The following is a 22,659-nucleotide window of genomic DNA, read 5'->3' as shown; positions in this document are numbered from 1 at the left end:
TTTTTGCCTGAGCTGAACTAAGCAATTTGATCTGCATATGTCTAAAAGGCTCAAGAGCAGCCTTGAGTTCAAGTAGTTATGTAAAAATTGAATGAAACCCAGTAGCCACATAAATACCCTAAATCCTCTCATCCTCCCTCCCTCCCTCTCTCTCTCTCAGTCCCCCTTTCTGTTTCTACTGGGTCAAGTGCATTTCTGCTTTGATTAAACAAATGCACAATTAATTACAGCAAATGAACAAGAAGAAAATAGTCGCTGACCAGATCCCCTGCCTCGGGTCTAACGTGAGATGTTCTGTGTTGAATTAGGTAGAAACAGCCACGGATTCCGACACGGAGAGCAGAGGCCTGCGGGAGTACCACTCTGTTGGCGTGCAAGTAGAAGACGAGAAGCGGTAACTCCCCCCCCCTTCAGGGTGGCTGTGCCCCCCCCCCCCGCCTCCAGCTGCTTGCTAAGCACAGGGCTGCACGATTCCAGCTCTCCCCGCACTGGCCGTCAGTCATTCCTTCTGCCTGCCGAGACAGGCCATTCATTTATACTCTGCCCGTTTATGTCGTTCAAGTCTGAAGGAACAGGGGTCGTGTCTTGTTTTTTTTTGTAAGAGGGAAGGGAATAATTCTTTTCAAAGTAATTTACCACCTATTAAAATAGCATTATAGCTCTGAGCCCTGGAAGGTCAAAGTCCTTTATCCAGAATCCATTTTCAAAAGGAGACTAGGCTGAAGGGAGGGCAGACGTGCTTCTCACCTCACATTGCTGGAAATAAGAAGGAAGAAAGAGGAGAAACACAGGCAGGCAGAAAGAGGGGAAGGAGGAAGAGAGCAAGCCAGATGTCAGCTACATCCTGAAATTGTCTCACTTCAAGAGTTTTACCTAAAAGGATAGAACACAAATGTGTATCTGTGACATTTTTATATATATATATATATATATATATATATACATATATATATATATATATACATATATATACACATATACATATATATACATATACATATATATACACATATACATATATACACATATACATATATATATACATATACATATATATACACATATACATATATATATACATATACATATATATACACATATACATATATATATACACACATATACATATATATATATGTGCATGGTTTTCCAAGACAGGGTTTCTCTGTATAGCCCAGGCTGTCCTGGAACTCAATCTGTAGACCATGCTGGCCTCAAACTCACAGAGATCTGCCTGCCTCTGTCCTCCCAAGTGCTGGGATTAAAGGCGTGCGCTTCCACGCCCAGCTAGATGATGTCATTTTGAAGCAGTGAAGGAAAATTGTTTCCCTTGTAGTAAAGAACATACTTTCCAGCTATACAGCAACAAAAAGCGCCAGGCTCTACACTAAAAGCTGCAGGCGCCCTCTCCTAAGAACTGTGCTGGAGGCAGTCTTCCTGGAACGGTCTCAGGACTGTACAGGAAAGATCTGAACTGCAAAGAAATTCAGATTATAACCTAAAGATGTACAGAGGGCACTGCTTTATACATAAGCCAGAGTTTATAAACACGGTATGTCTCTAGGTTAGTGGCTCTCCAGCTTGGGTCTCGACCCCTTTGGGGGTCCCTTATCAGGTCTCCTGCATAGCAGATATTTACATTGTGATTCATAACAAAAATTATAATTATAAAGTAGCAAAGAAATGTTTTATTGTGGGGGAGTCACCACAACGTGAGGAACTGTTTGAAAGGGTCACAGCAATAGGAAGGTTGAGAACCACTGAGCTACACAGAAGGTGGCCTCGGCATGCCCGCTCTCTCCCACTCAGTCCGCTTGAATGGCAGATGGGTGGTACCTAGAATTTGAGTTCGGTAGATGTGGAAGTCCATTTAGTTGTCACACCCTGTGTTCCTCACAGTGACACTGGAGCACCACAAGACGAACTTGCCAGTGGGTGTAGCCGAGGCCCGGGAGTGTCCCATGAAGGGTCTGGGAACGAGGCAGCATCTCTTCTCTCTCCTTCCCTCCTTTTCCAGGCACGGTCGTTTCAAGCGCTCAAACAGCGTCACGGCGGCTGTCCAGGCTGACCTAGAGCTGGAGGGCTTCCCTGGACACATCACCATGGAGGACAAGGGCCTGCAGTTCGGATCCTCCTTCCAGCGACATTCGGAGCCCAGCACCCCGACCCAGTACGGGGCGCTGAGGACTGTGCGGACGCAGGGCCTCTTCAGTTACAGGGAGGACTACAGGACACAGGTGGACACTGCCACCCTGCCCCCACCCGACCCCTGGCTGGAGCCATCACTGGACACAGTGGAGACCGGGAGGATGTCTCCGTGTCGAAGGGATGGCTCATGGTTCCTGAAATTGCTGCACACGGAGACGAAGAGGATGGAAGGCTGGTGTAAAGAGATGGAGAGAGAAGCGGAGGAGAACGACCTCTCGGAAGAAAGTAAGAGTTTGCCTTTCCCCACAGTGTGTCAGACTGGTAACCTCTCAGGGAGGCAAACGGACGAATGTCGGTATCGGTAGGGAAATGTCCCTTCCACATTTGAGCACACGAAAGCCAAATGTTCTCTGCTGACCTCCACTCCATCCTGAGAAGCAACATAAAACATGGAAAGACAAGCAGCTCTCGCCCCCGCAGGGCATGCTCACCTTTCGGTTTAGCTTCATTCTGTAGGTGGGGTATGAGCTCCTGCTAACCCTTCCCTAATGGTGGACTACACAGCTCGTTTCACTAATCAGTTCCCTGATCGCTGAATTTGGAGCATTCTTATTATGGTCCGTTTTTATAATCCCTGACATGACATTAAGGGAACACCAAAGCAAAGCAAGAATTACCCACTATAGGTACAACAGGACTCTCCTAACCTCAGAGCCCTCAACTGAGCATGCCCAGTGCACGCCTGTCCAAACCCTCAGGTTCTCAGGTCCCTGCTACCCCACATAGTGAGTAAAAGACTCCCTCTCTACCTCCCTCTCTTTTACTTAAAGAAATTCGCCACCAAGAAATGGAATCAAGTTATTTAATGTGTGAATGTGGCTCCCAGAGGCTGGGGTGAGGGTGGGGATGGGGGGAGGGAAGAGGACAAGGAAAGAGAGGGAGAGAGGAGAGAGAAAAGGGGGGGATGGAAAGAGTGAGATGGGGGAGAGAGGACAGAAGTGAGGGGAAGGAAGGGAAAGAGAGGGAGGAACAGATAGAGTAGGATTCAGAAATCATTGTTCTATCTATATTTTATTCTGACATTGTTATGAGGCAGTTCTATTAATAAACCCACCAATTCTTAAATTAGTAAGCACATTGATCAAGGAAAATGGATTCAGCTAATTTAGCCAAATTAAGAAGAGAGAACTACCAGCTTTTCTCAGCTTTTTCTGTAGCAATGTCACGTTTGTAGGAGAGATTAAACAGAAATGAGAAGACGTAAGCATGTCTGTGTAACCTGTCAGAACAGCTCCTCCTCTGGCTGGTTCTTCAGCCTTTTCCTTCCACCAATGCGGGATTCCTGGGAATCTGCTTTTGAATATGCAAATGTGGATGCAGTGGTTGCTCTGTATGTAAAGTAATGGACATCACCTTATTTTCTTCTCCATGCTTAGTCTACACTGTACTTTCCCAAGGGTTATGCACTCTTTAAAGGCAACGTTCATTGACCATGCACTGTCTGCCAAGGTCTATGCTAAACATGTCGCATGTGTGCCTTGGTGCTCACTATTATAAAATGGAAAGTGACATTGCCAAGCATGGACGGTACGGGGAGGCGGGGTTCCAGTCACCTGTTGCTCAGCCCCATGCTGAGTGTCTGCCTCACACATTCACAGTTCTGAGCGTGACTGCTCTGTTTCTGGAGATATCCTCTGCCCCCGACACAGTCTGTCTTTTCCATTCACCACTGCTGTCGACACCATTTGTGGTCCAGGGAGAATTCTGAGGCTGATAGGTCATTGGGGCAAGGCTGTGGAAATACAGAGATGGAGCATGGTCACAGGTTGTTCTTCTCTCTGGGGGCATCCCAGAAAACTGTGCAATGCCTGTCGTACCACAGAAGCACTCGTACGTAGCTGCAGGGGTCACACGATCCAGCGTCACAGCTCTGAAGCGTGTGGGATGTGTGCCTGACAGCCATTGGCTCTGGGAAGGCTCCTCTGGGCCAACTAGAGATCAAAGTAAATGCCCCCACCTCTTAACATTTAGGGGAATGTGAGTGTCCTCTTCTGGACTCTTTATTAGTGATGTCTTTGGTCAGCGGGTGTTCAATGAGTGCTCGCATGGGCTAGCCACTCTCTTTAGGCCAAAATCATACAAGAATGAGTAGGTTTTGGCACAGAAGGGAGGGGTGAGAGGGGAAGGACCAGGAGAAGCCATAGACTGGAGAAACAAGACATGAGGATAATGAGAGAAGTGTAGCTAAAATTCTTCAAAAACTCGCTATCCAAGAGGCGTTTTTCCATGCAGAAACTTCCCAAGTGTCTTTGTGGACAGTGTGGACTTGTGCTATACTTGTGCTATATGGTCCAGAAAGCAGTTGCAGTCACACAAAAGAGACGCAGAGCGTAGAAGCACTGCCCTTCACACCTGCCTGGCAGAAGTATCATTCTGTACCATGACGACAAGATCGATGTCTCTCAAGGGTTGCCTATGCGCTGTCCTGGAGACTTCTGGGTCTCTGAATGCTGAGATCACAGTTGTTGTGTTTTACACCTTCTTGGTACCTTCACACAAAGACCTCTGCAAACCAGAACTGGGAAGAAAGAGGCGGGGAAGAGGGCAAGCTTACTGAACAGCAGCATCTACAGCCCTCCCCATCTCCTATAAGCAATTCCAGAATGTCAGGACACTGGTCTGTGCCCTCAGGTGTAGGCTGGGAGCATCGCATGGCCCTAACCCTGAAACAGCTGCTGAATGTTTGACTTAATGTTTCTTTCTCCACTGAGTGTGACTTCCACACTGTAAGCCTTGAGCACAGGGGACAGGGAGTAGAAGCTCTGATGTCCCTAAATTCTAAACTCCTGGACATTCCTAAGCAGGGATGGCACAGCTCTAACTGCATCTCCCCCTGTGTGACTAGCGCGTGCAGCTCTCCCAGGGTTAGCCGCATTCATGCTTCCCTGATAATGTTTAAAAGTAAGATAACCTCCAAGTCTAGTTCCTATTTTAGCAACAGTCGTCAGTCTCCACCCTTTTAAAATTAAGATTAAATTAAATGGCTTATTAAGCCAAAACTCTGAGCTCTGAGTATTGAAATTTCCATTACATGAAATAATTTTTGCCCAAACTATAATTTTGTAATCACAGTTCACTGAACTGAATGAATGGATCCGGTTTTACTCAGTGCCGTGTGGCTAATAAAGGCTAGCCTGAGCCAAATACAAACTGGTTCAGGTTGAGTCCTATTGTGCAGGCCTCATAGTTACGAAAATGGAAATATTTAGGAGATGCCGAAGACGGCTGTAAAACTAGAGTGTAGGGGTTTTCATCTTAATTAAAACAAACAGGTGAGGACATGAATTAAAACCAAAACTTACTAAGCCTTTTGAAACAAAGAAAAATGTCCCAAGTACCTTATTCAGTGACTGCACGGAGCTGGGTCTCTCAAGACCCATACAGGAGCACACGTACAGTCATGCCAGTGATGGGTGTTGGGGTTCCTGATCTAAATAACCCCCCAACATCTGCTCATTTGATCATTCCCCAGTTGGATGCCAGGAGCGCCAGGCAATCAGGGAGCCCCTTTAGAGGTCAGTCATCCCCAGTCCCCTCTCACAGTCAGGACAAATAACCACCAGTGTCACAGTCACATAATCATAAAGTGGGACAGGTGCCTGCCACGGGGTTTCCCAGGCCGTTTTCCACGAGGGGTACAAATGTGTGTGGGTGGGCATGTCCACTTATAGGGCTTATTCATGTAAGCTCTAACAGTGTCAGGAAGATGATAAACAGAGCACGGGTAAGGAGCACAACGCTGAAGAGAAACTATCCCTGCCACTGCTTGGCCAGGACATCTGAAGCAGCTGGAAGAGAGTGGGAGTAATGATGGCTTCTGTGCAGACCAGATTCCAGGGTACAGGCGGCAGCACTAAGTATAGGGAGGATGCGTGCGCATTATCAGCCTGTCCCTTTGTAAGCTGAGGGGATACCCACTGCTTACAGACTTCTCAGGGGAGCCAGGCCAGAGCATATGTCCAGTTTGGGGGCCAGGCTGGCAATGCTATCAGCCGACCAGAGTCTAACTAAGGGTGTGGGGAGCCAGACACCCAAGTTATATGTTCACGACCTGAAAGAGACAGGCCTGGGACCTGAAGGGACATTGATGGGAGCAGTGCCTACCTCCTGCACTGCAGAATTCATCACCAGGGGATCCGAGGAGAGGCTGCCAACACCAGACAATCCTTTCAATTCTGCAGATTCTCTAAAGTCCACTCGGAATTTCAGAATATGGTGCTGGCGTTTCCTAGCAAATTTTCATAGAATTAGAAATTAAACGAGACATGTGGAAAATAAATTCCAAGAGCCAAGTTAGCTAATCAAATTTTTTGTGTGCACCAAAGGCCTGGGTACCATCAGGTTCTCTGAGAATTTGCATGCTGATGAGTGCCGGCTCTTATCTGCAGCTCTTAAGAGGACACTGTTGAACCTCTGACAAAATTCAGCAAGCAGAGTGGTAAAGAATAAATTGAATTTTCACTTCAAATTCCCTGCAATTACAGGAGGCTATTTACAGTATAGGCCTCAGATAGGATCGCTCCCATTCACGAAGAGGCCAAGTTCACCTGCCATTAGCAGCTGCTCGTTAGCTGGGATCCACCAAGCTTTATCTCCCCGGCAGAGCTTAGTGTACACCTGCGACAATAACAGCTCCACCTTAGTCCATGCCAAGAGGTGCCGTGTATTCACGTTGTGCTAAAGATTATGAGTTACAGTCTTATATGGATACCTCCACGGAATTCCGTTTTCAGGGGAACACAAAGATTAAGCATATAAGCTTCAAATTTGGTAGAAAGAATCAGCTTTTTGTTACAATTTAAAGAAATGGACTTAGTAAAGCAAACACATCCATCCGTGGCTTCTCTGATTTTATGGCTCACGTTTGATGAGAATGAGCCCTTCTGATATTATCAGTTACTTGTGTTACAGCATAGAGTGAAACAGAAACCCCACCTTCCAGAAGCAAAATATTCACCTTCTGGACACTAAGACTGTTAATCATGCTCCTGCAGGGCATTGGGTGTGCATGGGGGATTGTGTGCTTTTCTGTCCAAAAGTCCTGCTCACGGGCACCTCCCTATCCCTGCATCCTCCTCTCCCTTCACTATAGGCCTGAACCCAAACTTGAAAATCCCAAATTCAAAACACCTTGAGCAGTGGCATGATTCAATGAGTGGAAAATTCCACACCTGGCCTCATGGGACAGGCCGCAGGCAAAGCATGAACACGCGAAAGCTGATGTGTAGGAAGCACCTGCCGGCATGCGTAGACGGCATAGTGACGTTTAAGTGAATTTGGTGGTTAAACTTGGGTCCCATCCCTCAAGGTCTCATTATGTATGAGCAAATATCCCCAAATCCAAAATAATCTGCAGTTCACCTCCCTCCTTCCTCAAGCATTTCTAAAAAGGGATATTGGACCTGAGCCACCTCCAAGGGTCCCCATATCCCAGCCTTTCTCCCCTTCCTTTCTGCCCATCACAGTCTGATGGAGATCCACAGATCAAGACCTATAACCTCCATTCTCTTGAGGCGGAAAGGAGTCCAGTGTGGTCGCATTCACTCAGTGATTAAATGTTCCGGGGTTTACCTTTTTGAACATCCTAGAGGCAATCTAGACTTAGACCATAGCAGGCGAGTGACACGTGCTCAGAAGAGAGGATGTGTGCGGTTCGATACGGTGAGAGTGAAGTGTGGGTTAAAGCATGGCTTCCGGGTGGCTCATGAAGCATCGCAGCCTCGGCTGTTGGCTGGGATGGAGAGATGCAGACAGAGGTGCTCGCTGGGTTCTTCTCTCTCATTTCCACAAATGTGGAATTTTCCATGATCGATTTTTAGAGAATAAAAATCTACAAGAAGGAGGAGGAGAAGAGGGGAGAAAGTAAGGGAGGGAGGAAGGGAGGGAGGGAGGGAGGGAGGGAGGGAGGGAGGGAGGGGAGAAAACACACCCAGATAAGAAGTGTTTAATCACTTTCAAGAGCGCATGATATTCAAGGGCACCCCTGGCTTTGAACAGGTGAAGCATGCCCTCTGCCCAGTGCCCTGCGATTGGCCTCTGAGTCTCCTAGTCTTGACTCCCTCTCTCATCAGCCCACTATTTCTCCAGCATTGTCTTCAGAGCCTTCTAGCACTGGTCTGAGCATCCGCTCTCTGTCTTCGTGTCTGGCTAAGGAAAAGGATACGGGAGCAGCTGCAGCTGGCCTATCAGCTCAAACATTCTGATACCAGTATCTGGTATATGTAGAATGTTTCTTTTTTGTCTCTGCATTCTGGGTGCTCCAACCCATTCCTCACTTAATGCCAACAGTAGACTTCTCCACTGAGCGCATCCTCAGCCCTCAAAGAGTTGGCCCTGGGACTGGTTGTCACCATCGCTGGTCTTTGGGGAGCTAGCCTTCAAGGAGTAAAGCTACAGGAACTGAGACCATGTCTCCAAACCTCAGTTACATCCCCTGGAGACGACTGTTGGGCTGTGGTGGGAGACAGCACCATAGACTAGCACAGGGCCTGCTTGCTGGTCCTCTGCTGGTCTGAAAGATCTTCTGACTTTTCTCAATAACCTCAATAACCTCAAGAGTGTGAACAGCCAGTTGAAACACACAGCTCTCCAGGCATAGAGATGGGTCCTCTGGCTCTGCTTTCCTGAGGGACAGAACTCCAGCACGCCCCTCTCCCTCACCCTTGGCTACTTCCCCAGACAGATGTTAATCACAGCTCTCTTCCAGAAAAGTCTAGGAGAATGGAGCCAACCTGTAACGATTTCTTTCAAGGACTTGGAATGGGGTGGATGTCTGTGCTCACAAGGAAGCTGGAAGGAGAAGCTCACGGGTGGCAGCTAAGCCCGATAACCAAGCAGTGGCACAGAGAGGGAAGCCTAGAAAGCCACACTGTATGAGTTCTATGGGTGATGTACGAGCGGGAGTCGGTGAGGGAAACTGGGCAGGGATAAAAGGGTCCAGCAGGAAGAAAGGTTCCCATTGACTCCCAGATGGTTTTGAGGCCTGTGTGAGCAGGATCCACAAAGCTACTGTTTTCAGGATGGTGCTGCACTCACAGGAAAGAGGAGGAGGGACAATGAAAGAGGTTCAAGGACACAAACCAGAGCTTTCCCCTTATGTTCTCTTAGACAAAGTCTTCCATTTTCCTGGTCTACATCGAGAAGCCATCACAATGTGTTAAATCCTTCACATGGACAAAAACACATTTTGTGCTATTTTAAAATTTAATATTTGGCTAACCATGTAAAGCCATTGAGGATCAGGAAACCTTTGTAGCCCAACGCTGAGTCCTGCTAGAGACGTGGTTAGTCAGGTAACATTAACCTCACGAAGGGTCTGATCAGCCAGTCAGACCTACTGTGTGGCTGATTCTGAGGCATGGCATGACCTTCCTGTGTGGCTGCCCTCTAGGTAGCCCCACTATATGGGAGACTAAGCTCTGACACTACCACGAGATTGCTACCCTCAGTTCATTGGAGTATTTAACTAAATTCAGTGAGATGGCAGATGCCAGTATGCTTTCGTCAAAACTGAGGACTGATCATCTCAGTACTGGTTACTGGGTCTTCAGGAGCCCATGGCTACTCAACAAGGGCTCACCTGAGCATCCACACTAAACAAACTCAGAACCAAAATAAGATCCTGTAGTACATACCACTTTAGTGAGCTTAACCATCCTTGGTACCCAGAGATAACGCCCTCATAGCTGACACCCTGTTAACTGTGTAGTCTCGTGAGCTGGGAAGGAATAGAAATTTCCACTGATGGATGTGTCCACCATGGGCCACACTAAGCTCTAACCCCAGGACAAAGGCATAGATGGCAGTGTTGTTCCTAGCTTGATGGACACAGCGTGTTCTTTCTCGTCATTACTGACTAGGTCCTGATCTGTCCTGTGTCTCCCAGTTCTAGGCAAGATCAGGAGTGCCGTGGGAAGTGCCCAGCTGCTCATGTCTCAGAAGTTCCAGCAGTTTTACTGGCTTTGTCAGCAGAATATGGTAAGTGGCTTGGCAGCCCCATCCCACGAGGGCTAGGTAGCGTACCTTTACACAGACTCCTGGTTATTTTTCAGTTGCTGTGACCAAGCAGCATGACCAAGGCAACTTACAGAGGAAAGATTCATTGCTCACGGTTTCAGAGGGTGTGTTCATGTGGTGGGGAGCATGGCGGCAGGGAGGCAGGCATGGCGTTAGAGCAGTAGCTGAGAACTTACATCCTCCTCCTCGAGATGGAGGCAGAGAGAGCTAACTAGGAATGGCCTGGGCTTTTGAAACCTCAAAGTCCACCCCCAGTGACACACCTCTGCCAACAAGGCCACACCTCCTAATCCCCCCCATTTCAAAACAGTTCAACCAAGTGTAGACCAAGTATTCAAATATATGACCCCTTGGGGGTGTTTTCATTCAGACCTTGTTGGTTGAAGTGCCCCTAAGCAGGAAGATGGGTGAGAGGGAACATAGCCCAGCCCTAGACCCACTTCCTAACTCTGGAGACCCACAAAGAATCCCTGATGATCCATACCTCAGCCTTAGGGACTCACCTCGGAGGACTTACACCCTGGCCCTAGAGACACAGCCAGGGCTTAGAAACACACACATCTCACCCAGACTTCAGTTCTGGAGATGCACACAGCTATCTCCAAGGACCAACATCCCATCCCCGTCGGGGACTCACACACCTATCCCAGGTTATCTACATTGAGGCCCCAGCAACTCACGCCTTAGGCCCAGGCTCCAGCTGGAAGCTGGGACTGAGGCTGAGCAGGGCGGGCAGGTGAGAGGGGAAGTCTAACTGTGCCTCCACTGCAGGCTCAGCTCCCAGAAAACTCTCAGAAGCAGAGGCAGGAAATGAAATGCTGTGATGACCAAGGTCACAAGTAAAGGAAAGCATCTATGGGGGTGTTGAGCAAGACACATATTCATCTAGAGAGATTAAGGAGAGATCTTAGAAGTCATTTGGGCCAGGCCTTTAATCCCAGCACTCGGGAGGCAGAGGTAGGCAGTTCTCTGTGAGTTCAAGACCAGCCTGGTTTACAAGAGCTAGTTCCAGAATAGGCTACAAAAACTACAGAGAAACCCTGTCTCTAAAATCAAAAAAAAAGAAGAGAAGGAGGAGGAGGAGGAGGAGGAGGAGGAGGAGGAGGAGGAGGAGGAGGAGGAGGAGGAAGACGACGACATTTGGCCTTTGCATATCTTACAGTCAGGACAGAAATGAATGTGTCCTGGGCTAGATTTATGAATGCAGTTGTCATAGATCCTGGGTCTTCCTGGAAAAGTGAAGAGAAACCAGTGTGTGTGTGTGTGTGTGTGTGTGTGTGTGTGTGTGTGTGTGTGTGTGTGTGTTTATATACCTGCCTGTATGTCCATACATACTAATCTTCATATATCAACATATGCATGTACTGCACACACACACACACACACACATTATTTGGTTATCATCTGACCAAATTACTCATATAATTCCATGAGAAACAGCTGAATCGTATGTATAGCTCTTTATGGGCAATTTTACACTCCAGATACTTAATACCAAACGTTTTCCGTGAAGGCAGTAGGCTCTGCGGAACTGTCATGGCAAAGGCGGCAGGTGTTCTGAGGGTGCACGGCTTGTGAGCTTACACGGAGACAGTGAACTCACAGCCTGCTCCACTGCATTTGCAGGTGCAGCCCCCAGAGCTGCAGATCCAGGTCTTTCCTTGGGGCCGTTGAGGATAATGTTTTCTCTAACATTTTTCCAGCTAGCCCATTAAAGTGCATCATGAAGTTTAGACTTACAACATGTCACCTTTGGCATGAAGCTCTAGCAACATTTAAAGGGAAGTTTGCCACCTTGGATAATGAAGCTGGATTAAAAATGTCTGGCTATTATGTGTCGCACTGCCTACCTCTACATAAGATTGGTTTGATCGTAAGGAACACTATGTGTCGGGTGGTCGTTGTCAGGGTGGCCAGACAGGCTCTGGGGCTCCAAGTTACAGACCCTGCTGGGTCAGGACAAAGCTTAGCCTTCAGCTTTGGAAATGCTTACCTCTTCTGCACTGGATGCCACTGGCTTAGGCTTGAAATGATCCATTCTGACACCTTTGATACCTTTCAGGTTCAAAAACATCTGGCTGGCTCTTTCCTTTTCTTTTGGCTTCTCTTTGGGGTCTCTAAGACCCTTGTTGGGGAATGGTGTCAGGGGACACAGGCAAAAGACAGAGCTTGTTTATTTACCCTCAAAGTGGGGGTTCATGGTTGCTGGGGACGCTGCTAGTGGTAGACATTTTATTTAGTTTGCCAATCGGTAAGTTTAAGAAAAAAACCCTAGGGGCCGGGCGGTGGTGGCTTGTGCCTTTAATTGCAGCACTCAGCAGGCGGAGGCAGGTGGATCTCTGTGAGTTCGAGGCCAGTCTGGTCAACAGAATGAGTTCCAGGACAGACACCAAAGCTTCAGAGAAACACTGTGTGTGTGTGTGAGAGAGAGAGAGGGGGGGGGGGAGGGAGGGAGGGAGAACCCACCCTCAGGAAAGCCAGCCCCACCCAGGTGTCAAGATGTACAGGTCTTGAATTTGTGCAGTGTAGCAATAGCTACAGTGTAGCCTCCACATGTACTCAAGCAGAACAAGACAGAATATCAGGTAGCTTAAAAACTGCGTCAGCATGGACAGAGCGCGCCCTCTAGTGGTTCAATATAAGAACAGGCTCAAACAGCCAAATCCAGCTCTGGATCCTACTTAGGAGGAACACGTGGTGAGTTCGCCTTCTATTCCCGCCCCCTCCTCCACGCCCCCATGACTCTCCCTGGTGCCATAGGCTGTTATTTGGTTGCCTGTGAGAATTCAGTGGTGTGCCTAACAGGTATAGTTTCTCCTGAAAGTTGATTCTACTGAATCAACACAGAATTAGCGCTCTACTGTCAGAGTAAGAACTAAGTGGACCAAAATTGTGCAGAAATAGCATGCATCTTGGACTCAGAACCAGCCCAGGGGCTCCTGTGGATGGCTGAGTGGCACCCCTTGAGCAGGCTAAGCTGTGGGGGAGGGGGCTGATGGTTCTTGATTCCTCTGTTCCTTCAAGAGGACTGGCTTGGCTCTGCATGGGAGGAAATTTAATTACCTCTGAAGTCATACTTGGTCCTCAGAAGTAGAGCTAGGCCCCATCAAAATAAACACCATGAAATCCGTGGCTGCTCCCACTGGTCTCGCCACCAGACACGCGAGCCCTGTTCCTCCTGAGTCAGTTAAATGGCTCAACTGCATCTATGAGCTGCGAACTGTTTGAAGGGCGTAACCCAGGAAACCCAAGTGCGTACTTGGGAAGTATCTACCCACTGAGCATCCTAGCCCCCGGGAATTCCAAGCTGAAACCCTGAAGGGTTAATGCTGCGTTCTTCTAAGCTGCCGCCCCACACCCCGTACCTGGGCACCCGTACCTGGGCTAAGGTTAACTTGGGTGCAAGCATCTCCTGTTGGGTTTCAAATGAGTGGAGCTCCTCCTCCGAGTCCTTGAGTGACAGAGTAAGAAAGAGCGGCCCCTGTAACGTCCCCCGTATGTCCCCAGGACCCCAGCGCCATGCCAAGGCCAACATCGCAGGATTTGGCTGGCTACTGGGATATGCTGCAGCTGTCTGTGGAGGATGTCAGCATGAAGTTCGATGAGCTGCACCAGCTGAAGCTCAACGACTGGAAGATAATAGGATCACCGGAAAGGAAGGTAATGACGTCACGTGGTGTGGCGGGTCTTGAGCACGGAGCCAGTGGCTTCTTAATGTACGATAGCCAATTCGCCAACTTCTCCACCTGTAGCTGTTGATACAGGAACAATTTCGTGTGTGTGTGTGCGCGCACGCGCGCACGCGCGCGTGTGCGCGTGTATGTGTGTGTATGTGAGTGCGTGTGCGTGTGTGTGTGAAGCACATGCACAAATAGACAGAATGAGCGTCTGGCTGTGTGGCTAGCAGTGGCTGTCTTACTGTGTCTCAGAGACACCACCAAAGATCCCTGCATCTATAATCTAGCTTCCTCCAGGGATAAAACCTGGCTCATTTTCATCCGACTTCTACTTGGATTGTATTTAGACAACCTCCCACAGGTAAGATCTCAGATCTGGCTAAGATGACAATCTTCTGTTCAAACATACTTCCCTGCGGCATGTGGGGAGCGAAGGACAAGACAGCATTGAAATCTTTGCAAGCAGGCTGAGGGTGTGATCTTCCTCTAGAGCCCCATCCTTAAACAGGCTGGAAATTGGCATCCAGTCTGAATGTTGGCTCTCTGCTTAATGATGATGTCATCTCAGGAGCGTGCTAGGATGCAGTCTAAGTCAGCAGGACATGCATCCACCTACAGGCTCCCCAGAGACGTCATCATGATCTGGATTTCCTAGACAGATATCGTCCATTCAACTGGGTTACAGCTAGAGGGGCCATGGTTGCCCAGTGGGTGAGGGTGTTTGCCCTAAACCTAAAGCTCTGAGACTGACCCCGCGATCTCCACGGTGGAAGGGGAGAACCAACTCCTACAAGGTGTCCTCTGATCTCCACAGGTCCACTGTGGCATGTGTACACCACACAGGCATGCACACATATACACCCGAAATACGAGTTTCTTTTATGAAGCTCCAATCAGATGTGGTGATATATGCCTGAATTCCCAAAATTGAGAAGCTGAGGCAGGAGGATAGTAGGTTTGTGGCTAGCCTAGAATAAATAGTGAGACTCTGTCTCCAAATGAAATAGAACAAAGTTGCCAGGAAAATAGACTAATAATAGTTAGGGGAAGTACTGTTTAATGTGTGAACGAGAATGTGGGTAGCTAAGTGATTAGGATGAAAGCCAGGGAGGGCACGCCTCACTGTTTGGACTTCCTCAAAGACACCGCTGGTAATCAGTGGAGCTTAAAGCCAGCAGCCCCAGCAGCCATAGATGTCCCTGAGGGCAGTGAACAAACTCCTCCCACCAAATAACGGGAGGGGTGTAGGAACACTCCCATGATTCTGAGGCCATAGAAGACGGCCCAAGAGTGGAATGTTGAAAGCAGGGCTCCCCAATCCAGCCCCCCATGCAGGCAGCTGCCCCTCTGGGGCCGGTGGGCAAGCAGAAGCCCCCTGGAGCTAGTCTCCTGGGAAATATGTTCTTGCTGAGGACATTCACCCCAGTGCAGAGCGGCCGGTCCACACCTTAAAGGAAAGCCTGCCCCTTCTAGTAACTTCTGAAGACAGAGTCCCAAGCTTTGCAAGGCTCCTGTTTCCCCCGCCCCTCTGCTGCAGCCTGTGGGCTCTGAAGCCCCTTGCAAAGGGAGCTCACGGGGAGTTTATCTGTCGCAGGTGTGCATTTCAGAGCCCCCAAGAAAGGAGGAGAGAGATGAGCAGCTGTGTGCTTCATGTGAGAGTTACATTTCTTAAGTAGCTTAAGAAGTCGGGGGTGGGCCATGACTTCCAGCCTCGGGAAGAAATGTCAGACGCCGAGACAGCATTTCGCTTTTTCCAGCATGCCACTGTGGGCATGGGCACACACTACCCTTCTTCCTGGACCAAAGGCATCTCAAGCCTGGAGACTCAGGCGAGAGCTCTCTGCTTAGGCAGAAGGAGTCTCACAATGTCCAGGGTAGGTCCAGATTTGCCTTCAGGACACTGTCCCAGAGTGCAAGCCCTTCACTAAAGAGTTTGCAAGCCTTCTGCATTATGTGCGTTTCCAGTTTGTCCAAGTTAACTCTCTGGAGATGCATGTTTTTGGATATGAATTGTTTGACTTGAAGCTGACGGAAATATGCGCATAGATACGTAACTATGTGTGTACCTACAGAAAAGTCAATGTGGGTTTAGGCTCACGATTGAGAAGTTAGCTGAGGGACCTATGGGGCTCCTGCCCACATAAAATCGTTTTCGTGAGCATGTATCCTGTCCCACACACATCAGGCAACCATGTCCACATTCCCTCAAGATTCTCCCTATCACTCAGGTAGGGTGCTGCTTTGGAAAGTACGGAGCTAAGGATGACTCCAGTTTGCCAGAGCTGGGGGGGGGGGGGGGAGGGTCTATGTCGAGGCGCAGTTTATTTTCTTGATTTGTAGATGCAGCCTCAAACACCTCAGTCTCCACTGAAAACTTAGAAAGTTTAGAAGAGTGACCCCCAAAAACTAAATAACTAAATAAAAAGGAGTGGTGTAAGATGAAGCTGCCTCATTGGGCATCAGTGGAGGGAACTTGGCAGGGGCAGGGGATCAAACGGAAGCTGGATAAACCAGGACTCCAGGACTCAGCATTTCAGGGGTCCTCCCCTTCACCTTCCTCTGACCTCCTCATGGCTCTCTGTGACCCCCCCCCCCCCCGCACCTTGCCATGGCCCCTACCATTTCTCCTCTGACATCCTTCGGCTTCCCCCATGACCTCCCTCACCTCCCCTCCGACCTTCCCCACACTTCCTCCTCTCATCTTCACTTGCCTCTGTGACCTCTCCATGACCTTCCCTGACCTTTGTGACTTGTGATGCTTTTCAGGAAGAAAGGAAGATCCCCCCTCCAATACCAAAGAAGCCCCCCAAGGGGAAATTTCCCATCACAAGGGAAAAGTCCCTGGACCTGCCAGACCGACAGCGCCAAGAAGCCCGGCGTCGGCTCATGGCAGCCAAGAGAGCCGCCTCCTTCCGCCAGAACTCGGCCACCGAGAGGGCAGACAGCATTGAGATCTACATCCCCGAGGCCCAGACTCGGCTCTGAGGACCAGGGGTGGCCACGCGAGCCTGGTTTTGTTCTTCTACACGAAACACTTGTACAGTTTATTGCCTACCTGGTAGTTTCTGTCTCACCCTCCACCGGATTCGCCCTTGCCGTGTTCTCTGCACCGCAGACAGTGGACGCTCCGATTCCTAGTTTTGCTGAGCTCATGGCAAGATTGACTCGGAAGGACATCGGCGGCTTGCCTCCTTGTTCGCAGAGGGTCACCAGGTGGCCTCTTGAGATGGAACCTAGCTTTCACTTTGTTATTTATATTTTTATAAATTGTGTGATAACTAGAGGTCACTACAAACGGGTGCATCTCCCCACTCCGAGAGGCATTAGACATCCAAGTGGAAGGTGCTACAATTCGAAGGGCAGGAAAGACAGACAAACCTGTTCCCTCTCATCTGAGTTACTGTCCCCAACTGAGCTGTCCCATACCCCTGCTGTCCTCACTAGCCCTGCCACCCCAGGAAGCACTGGGTTCCTTGGTTGACATTTGTGATGACAGAAAAGGGTCTCTCCAATGTCCCCACCATGTGTTTCTCCAAAAGGAAATAACAAGGCTAACCCACCCCCAAAAAAAATCTAGCATAGAATCATTATTTATATTCAAAGCGAAGTCGAATGTTCCCATAAGAGAGGGATCCCTGGAAAGGGCTGGCAGGAGCCCAGAGAATACAGAGAGGGAAAAACTAAGAAATGGTCATGGTATTTTTATCCCTTCGTAACTTAAACCATTACACATAGCATTTTCTAAGACTTCACTGCTTACGCTACATGTGCTTTACCCGTATGTCACATGCGTCCTCAGACTGCTATCACTTGACTTTCCCAGGGTACCTTGACAGGAGTTTGCTTGTTTCTGATGACAGTTGTGATGTTGTAAGCCGTATAGGAACTATGAATGTGAGTGGTAAGTATATCATTTAAAATGGTAAAGAAGAAAAAAACTAATTTATACTTGTATTTTTCCAGAGTTCTTTTGGTCCTATGCAGTACTGCTGAAGTTAAGAATCTATTTCTTGCCTGTGTTAGACGGGAAAGGGGTGGGGGAAAGGTTATGCATGGTGATTTCCAGCTGTGGAATCGAAGGAAGGTTATCAGTAGTCATGACTCAGAGGGTGCCGAGAAGGGAGAGGCTGGCTCTGATTAACCGGCTTCGGGTAGATTATATTTACGTGCTCAGAGTCAGATGCCACACAGAGCCATCAAATTGCCCGTGGCCCTGATCTCAGAGCTCTTTGTTGTTCAAGTCCAGGCAGGGTTCCACCCCATCCCAGGTCTTCCCTCCTAATGCTTAAGGAGTACCATGCACTTGGCCATAGGAGCAAAGCTTTCGACACCCCTGTCGTACTTTGTGTTTTCCCAGTGGCTCGCACTTTAAACCGTCCCCAAGGTCCCCTCTGGTCACTGCGTGGGTACCCAGCAAGGCAGCCTTGCAGCTGGGGCGTTGCTAAGACGACACCGGCCTCTTCCTCATCCTCTACATTCCACTACGCATGGGGGGGCACGGTTGATGTTACAGCATGTCAAGCCTCAAAGTTTTACTTTTTTATAAAACTGAGTAGTTAAGAATCCCCTGTAATAGCAAAACCCTATAAACCGAGCCTTGTATCTGGTATATATTTTACCAAACAGCCTTAAAATATATTTGGACGCAAAAATCATACGAATGTATATCCTTTAAAAAATGCAAAAAAAATCCCCAAAATATTCTTCTATCACTGAACCCTGTTTCCCCAGAGTGTTCAAAGCATTTTCTACCTAAATAAATAATGTAAATCCTGAATAGCATTAAACAATGATGCTTCCTCCTGTATTCATACCACTGTGTTTTAAAAAAAAAAAAAAAAAAAAGACTAGATTGTAAGCACTGGTACTTGCGATTTGGAAAGTGGTGTATCCTAGAGGAACAATCTAGAAGGAATCAGAGGTAAGCAGATCTGATGTCCATTCCCTAGCTGAAGGAAATGCAGGCTGCAAATGTCCCTGCTGCCCACACCCATGAGGCTGTCTGTCCGGCAGCCTTTTCTGGCGTTTCCTCAAATGGTACACGGCATAGGTAGAAACAAATTGTAACATTAGACAATCATTATTTGTCTTAAACCCAAAATTCTATGGACCCAACTTGAACAAAGTATCCATTAGATTTTGGTTAATTATGTTGCCTATATTCAGTCTTCATCTGACCTTACCCAAAGTCTTGGCCTAAACTTCCCCTCACTAAACAAATCTTCCTTCCCTGAGTTGCAGGGTGGCCCCTCTTTGAAGTGGAAAAAAAGAAAAATATGTGTCCCTATCTGGTTTACTAGGTTCCAAAGATTATTTAATGACCGAACCAACACCTGCTGCTAGTTCTGATGGAGTGTTAGCTGTTCGCGTCCCCTTGTAAGTGCAATGCCTTCCGTTCTCCTGCGGGTGACATTCTGCTGTGGAACAAGAAGATAAGCCATGTTTACACTGCAGCATCCAAGCAAAGGCAGACAGCATTGGTCACATGTGCATGCCGCCCCCTCCAGCTCCTTTATTTCAGTCGCTTTCAGGAGGGTCTTGGTGTGGAGTTCTCCTGCGGGTCCTCTCATCTCATCCAAAACAGGACATGAATGAAAAAAAAAAAACTGGTACAGAGACATGGTTGTCACACGGCGCCGTCTGTGTTATCTGTAGCAGCCACCCGCGTTCATAGAGATGCCACCTCCAGCTGGAGAGACTTCCTCACACCTGCGGGCTGTTGTGGTCTCCACTGTGCTGAGCTGTGGGAAGCGCAGCTGGAGAGCAGGACCAGGAGAAAAGGTGCAACTGAGGAACAGGAGGATCAGGAACTTTCCAGGCGTCTCTGTTTGCTCCTGTTGTGATCATGGTTCCTATATTTTTTTATCACCACCCTAGAATGTTGTAGAAAGCAGCCAACTTGTTTTATACCCAGAAATCACCTCATTGGAAAGGAAATGCCCACACTTTTAACTTCAAACCACATCTGAAGGCTTCAAACATATTTAAAAGTAAATCCTTGTTAAGAAAAAAAAATACAAATTATTTCTGCCTGTATCAGAAAAAATTGACAAAACCACAAGCTGCAAAGTAGAGACACTCTTGCAGCCAGCCTTTATGGAAAAGTCCAAGGTATGACTAGAATAACAGAGTACACAAGGCATATGATGGATCCTGTTTCTTGAGGTGTCTCTCTCAGTTCACCCCATCTTCTGCCTTTTGTTAGCATATTGAGCAAACGCTGTTTTTAACCACCCTAACTTAAATCTGACGCCTCTGCACTACCCATCCCAACCCCAGGACCCCAAGTTGAGATGTCTGCGGTAATACGGTGACACCGTGAACACGTGGCCCTGTGCCTGTAGCAACCATAGAACTCCCTGCCTTAGAAACCGCTGTCTGGTTTGGGCCAACCTTTTTGTTTGTTTTCTTTTTTGAAGACAGAGTCTCTCTGTGTTTAGTCAAGGCTAGCCTCAGATTTTCAACTGTCCTGTCTCTTTCTCCTGGGTGCTGGGATAACAGACACGCACCATCATACCCAATCTTGATCCAAAACTTTGGGCAGCAGAGATAGGGTGCACTGAAAGACACGGGCCGAACTTAGTAACTGATTGTGGGATAGTCAGGTGTGCGGCAGCCTTCTGGTGTCTCTGAAGAGCTGAAAGCCAGTCACCTTCCAATGGGCACACAGGTCAGGTTTCAGCTGCTTTTTCCTGCAGACTCAGTCACCTTGCTCAGGTTCCCCGGCCACAACTCCAGGAGAAGCTGACACGCAGTGGTTCAGATAGACTCAGGCTAACGGGTTATCAGGACTGTACCTGCTGATGGCAGAGGAACTCCCTCAGCTGTCGGAGGGGCAGCAGTAGTCCCCTGAGGGCCTGTGTCTGGCTTGAAGGAAGCTGACTGTCTGGAGCAACACTGGGCATGGGAGGACACTGAAGCCATGCTCACCCCACCAGCTACAGGCTTGAAGCATAGAACACAGACATGTGTCCCCAAGTCACAGGCAATTGTGCTCGCCTCACCCCGCCATTTTCTTCTCCAGCCATGGGTGTCTTCATGTTATTACTGCAAATTTAACGTATCACTACCCTCATAGTTACCCGTATCATTTTTATAGTTTTCAAACTATCCTCGCAGGAAGTTTTAAGGCGTTTCTTTTTTCTGCCCACTCACCGTTTATACATCTAAGAAGGTTTGGATCAAACGCTGGGGTTCAAAACCAGTAAACCGCAGGCTTAAGAGATCAAGACTATAATTGCCTCTGATTTGCAGAGGCTCAGCTGCACTGTTGAGCCGTGAACTTTGCACTAACTTATCCCATTACTGCCCGTCAACGAGTGTGCCACATCAGGCGAAGTCATCCCTGTACCCTGGCGCAGCCTGTGCCGCCTTGGGGGGAGTAGAAAGGTGCAGCCAGCTGAAGGCGGTGTACTTCCCATTCAGGCTCGATGCCCTCTACACAGAGTAGCTGCAGGAAGTTTGGGATGTCAACGAGAAGGTGCCTGAAGCCCTGAGGTCCAGCCAAGCTGCCAGAACTTCCGCCTGCAATGGCTAGTAACCTGTTTTTACTCAGGTTCCCCTGTTTTCTCCTCCATGTGGCATTAGTGTTACTGTCCCTACCTCCCTCACAGACAGACACAATGTAAAGATGGGTGACATACAGCCTCCGGCATCTTAGAGCTTAGAGGTTTGCAGTGAATATGCATTGTTTGGAATTTATACTCTGACTCCATATGTGTTTTGTGGCCCCACTCTGTGCCGGAAGCTGGCAGAGCCAGCGAGGGCACCATAGGCAGGGATATTTGTTTTAGGGTCCTGTCCTGCATAAGTAGGATATCAAACAAGGATGCAGAGGGGCACAGAAATGGAACATAATCACCAGGGACTTCTTTTCCTGCTGGCTGTGACTTCAATTTCTCTACCCACCCATGAACAAGAACCAATACCACCACCGAGAACTGAGCAATGTCCTCAGCATTCCGTCAGCTCAGCTCCCTCCTGGATGAGATGAACAGAGGTTATCCATGCAGGACAGTAGCAAGAGGACAATTCTTCCATGGGAACAGAAGGCTGTGCGTGCGGAGTGCACCAGAATGTCGCCGCGGAGGCGTGAACACCACCCCAAGTCCCCGCTTTGCCATCATCCCCCTGCCCGCTGCAGAGATGAGCACACAGACACTGAAGAAACCTTTCCGTTCTTGCCACACTGAAAAACACCACCTTGTGATGAGTTGCTGTCCTAACTCTGGCATTTTGATCCAATGTTTAAAAAAAAAGACCCTGTTTCCGTCTCAGCCGCTGACAGCTGACTCCGTTACGGAGGACGTATAAGTTACCTACAAAACTACTACTTTTTAAAAGATTTTTGTACACACACAAACCAAGGTAACAGTGGTTTACCTCCCAGTTTTCTTAGATTTTAGGAGACTCTTAATCATTGGTGCTTATTCTGAATTTGAAAGACTTGGGCTCCAAGACTTCCCATGGGCGGCGCAAAAGAGATGGTCACAGAGGAAGTTATGGCAGGGTTTGTGAACCCATGTTTGTCTTTTGAGCAGTGGTCTCCGTGGGGGGACTCGGATGCATGTCTGCAAATCCAATAACGGAAGCCAAAGTTGATTGTGGGACCTTAGGAAGCCACTTGTCCATAAACCCTTGTTCTCTACCCAACTCCAGCCGTCACCTACAAAGGGCTCCACAAGAATTGTCACCCTCCCTCCATTTTCAGTTGGTTTGCTGCATTTAGGAAGGTTGTCCCCTAATGAGCATCGAGAAC

At 48.4% G+C, this 22,659-nt stretch overlaps 1 protein-coding gene across 1 annotated transcript in view; it reads left to right on the top strand.

Annotated features, from left to right (window-relative positions):
* Dlgap2 (DLG associated protein 2) overlaps window positions 1-16,986 on the top strand; it is a 154,926-nt gene extending 137,940 nt beyond the window's left edge. The window contains exons 9-13 of the mRNA XM_038326895.1: window positions 309-394; window positions 2,018-2,433; window positions 10,094-10,185; window positions 13,732-13,884; window positions 16,668-16,986. Coding sequence (XP_038182823.1) covers window positions 309-394; window positions 2,018-2,433; window positions 10,094-10,185; window positions 13,732-13,884; window positions 16,668-16,886 — 966 coding nt within the window. The 3' untranslated portion in view covers window positions 16,887-16,986. The remainder of the gene's footprint in view (window positions 1-308; window positions 395-2,017; window positions 2,434-10,093; window positions 10,186-13,731; window positions 13,885-16,667) is intronic.
* Window positions 16,987-22,659: the final 5,673 nt, after the last annotated feature.

This window comes from Arvicola amphibius, chromosome 4 (assembly GCF_903992535.2).
Source record: "Arvicola amphibius chromosome 4, mArvAmp1.2, whole genome shotgun sequence".
Taxonomy (NCBI): domain Eukaryota; kingdom Metazoa; phylum Chordata; class Mammalia; order Rodentia; family Cricetidae; genus Arvicola; species Arvicola amphibius.
Note: the sequence above shows the minus strand (reverse complement) of the source record. Positions and strands in the feature narration are given on the sequence as shown.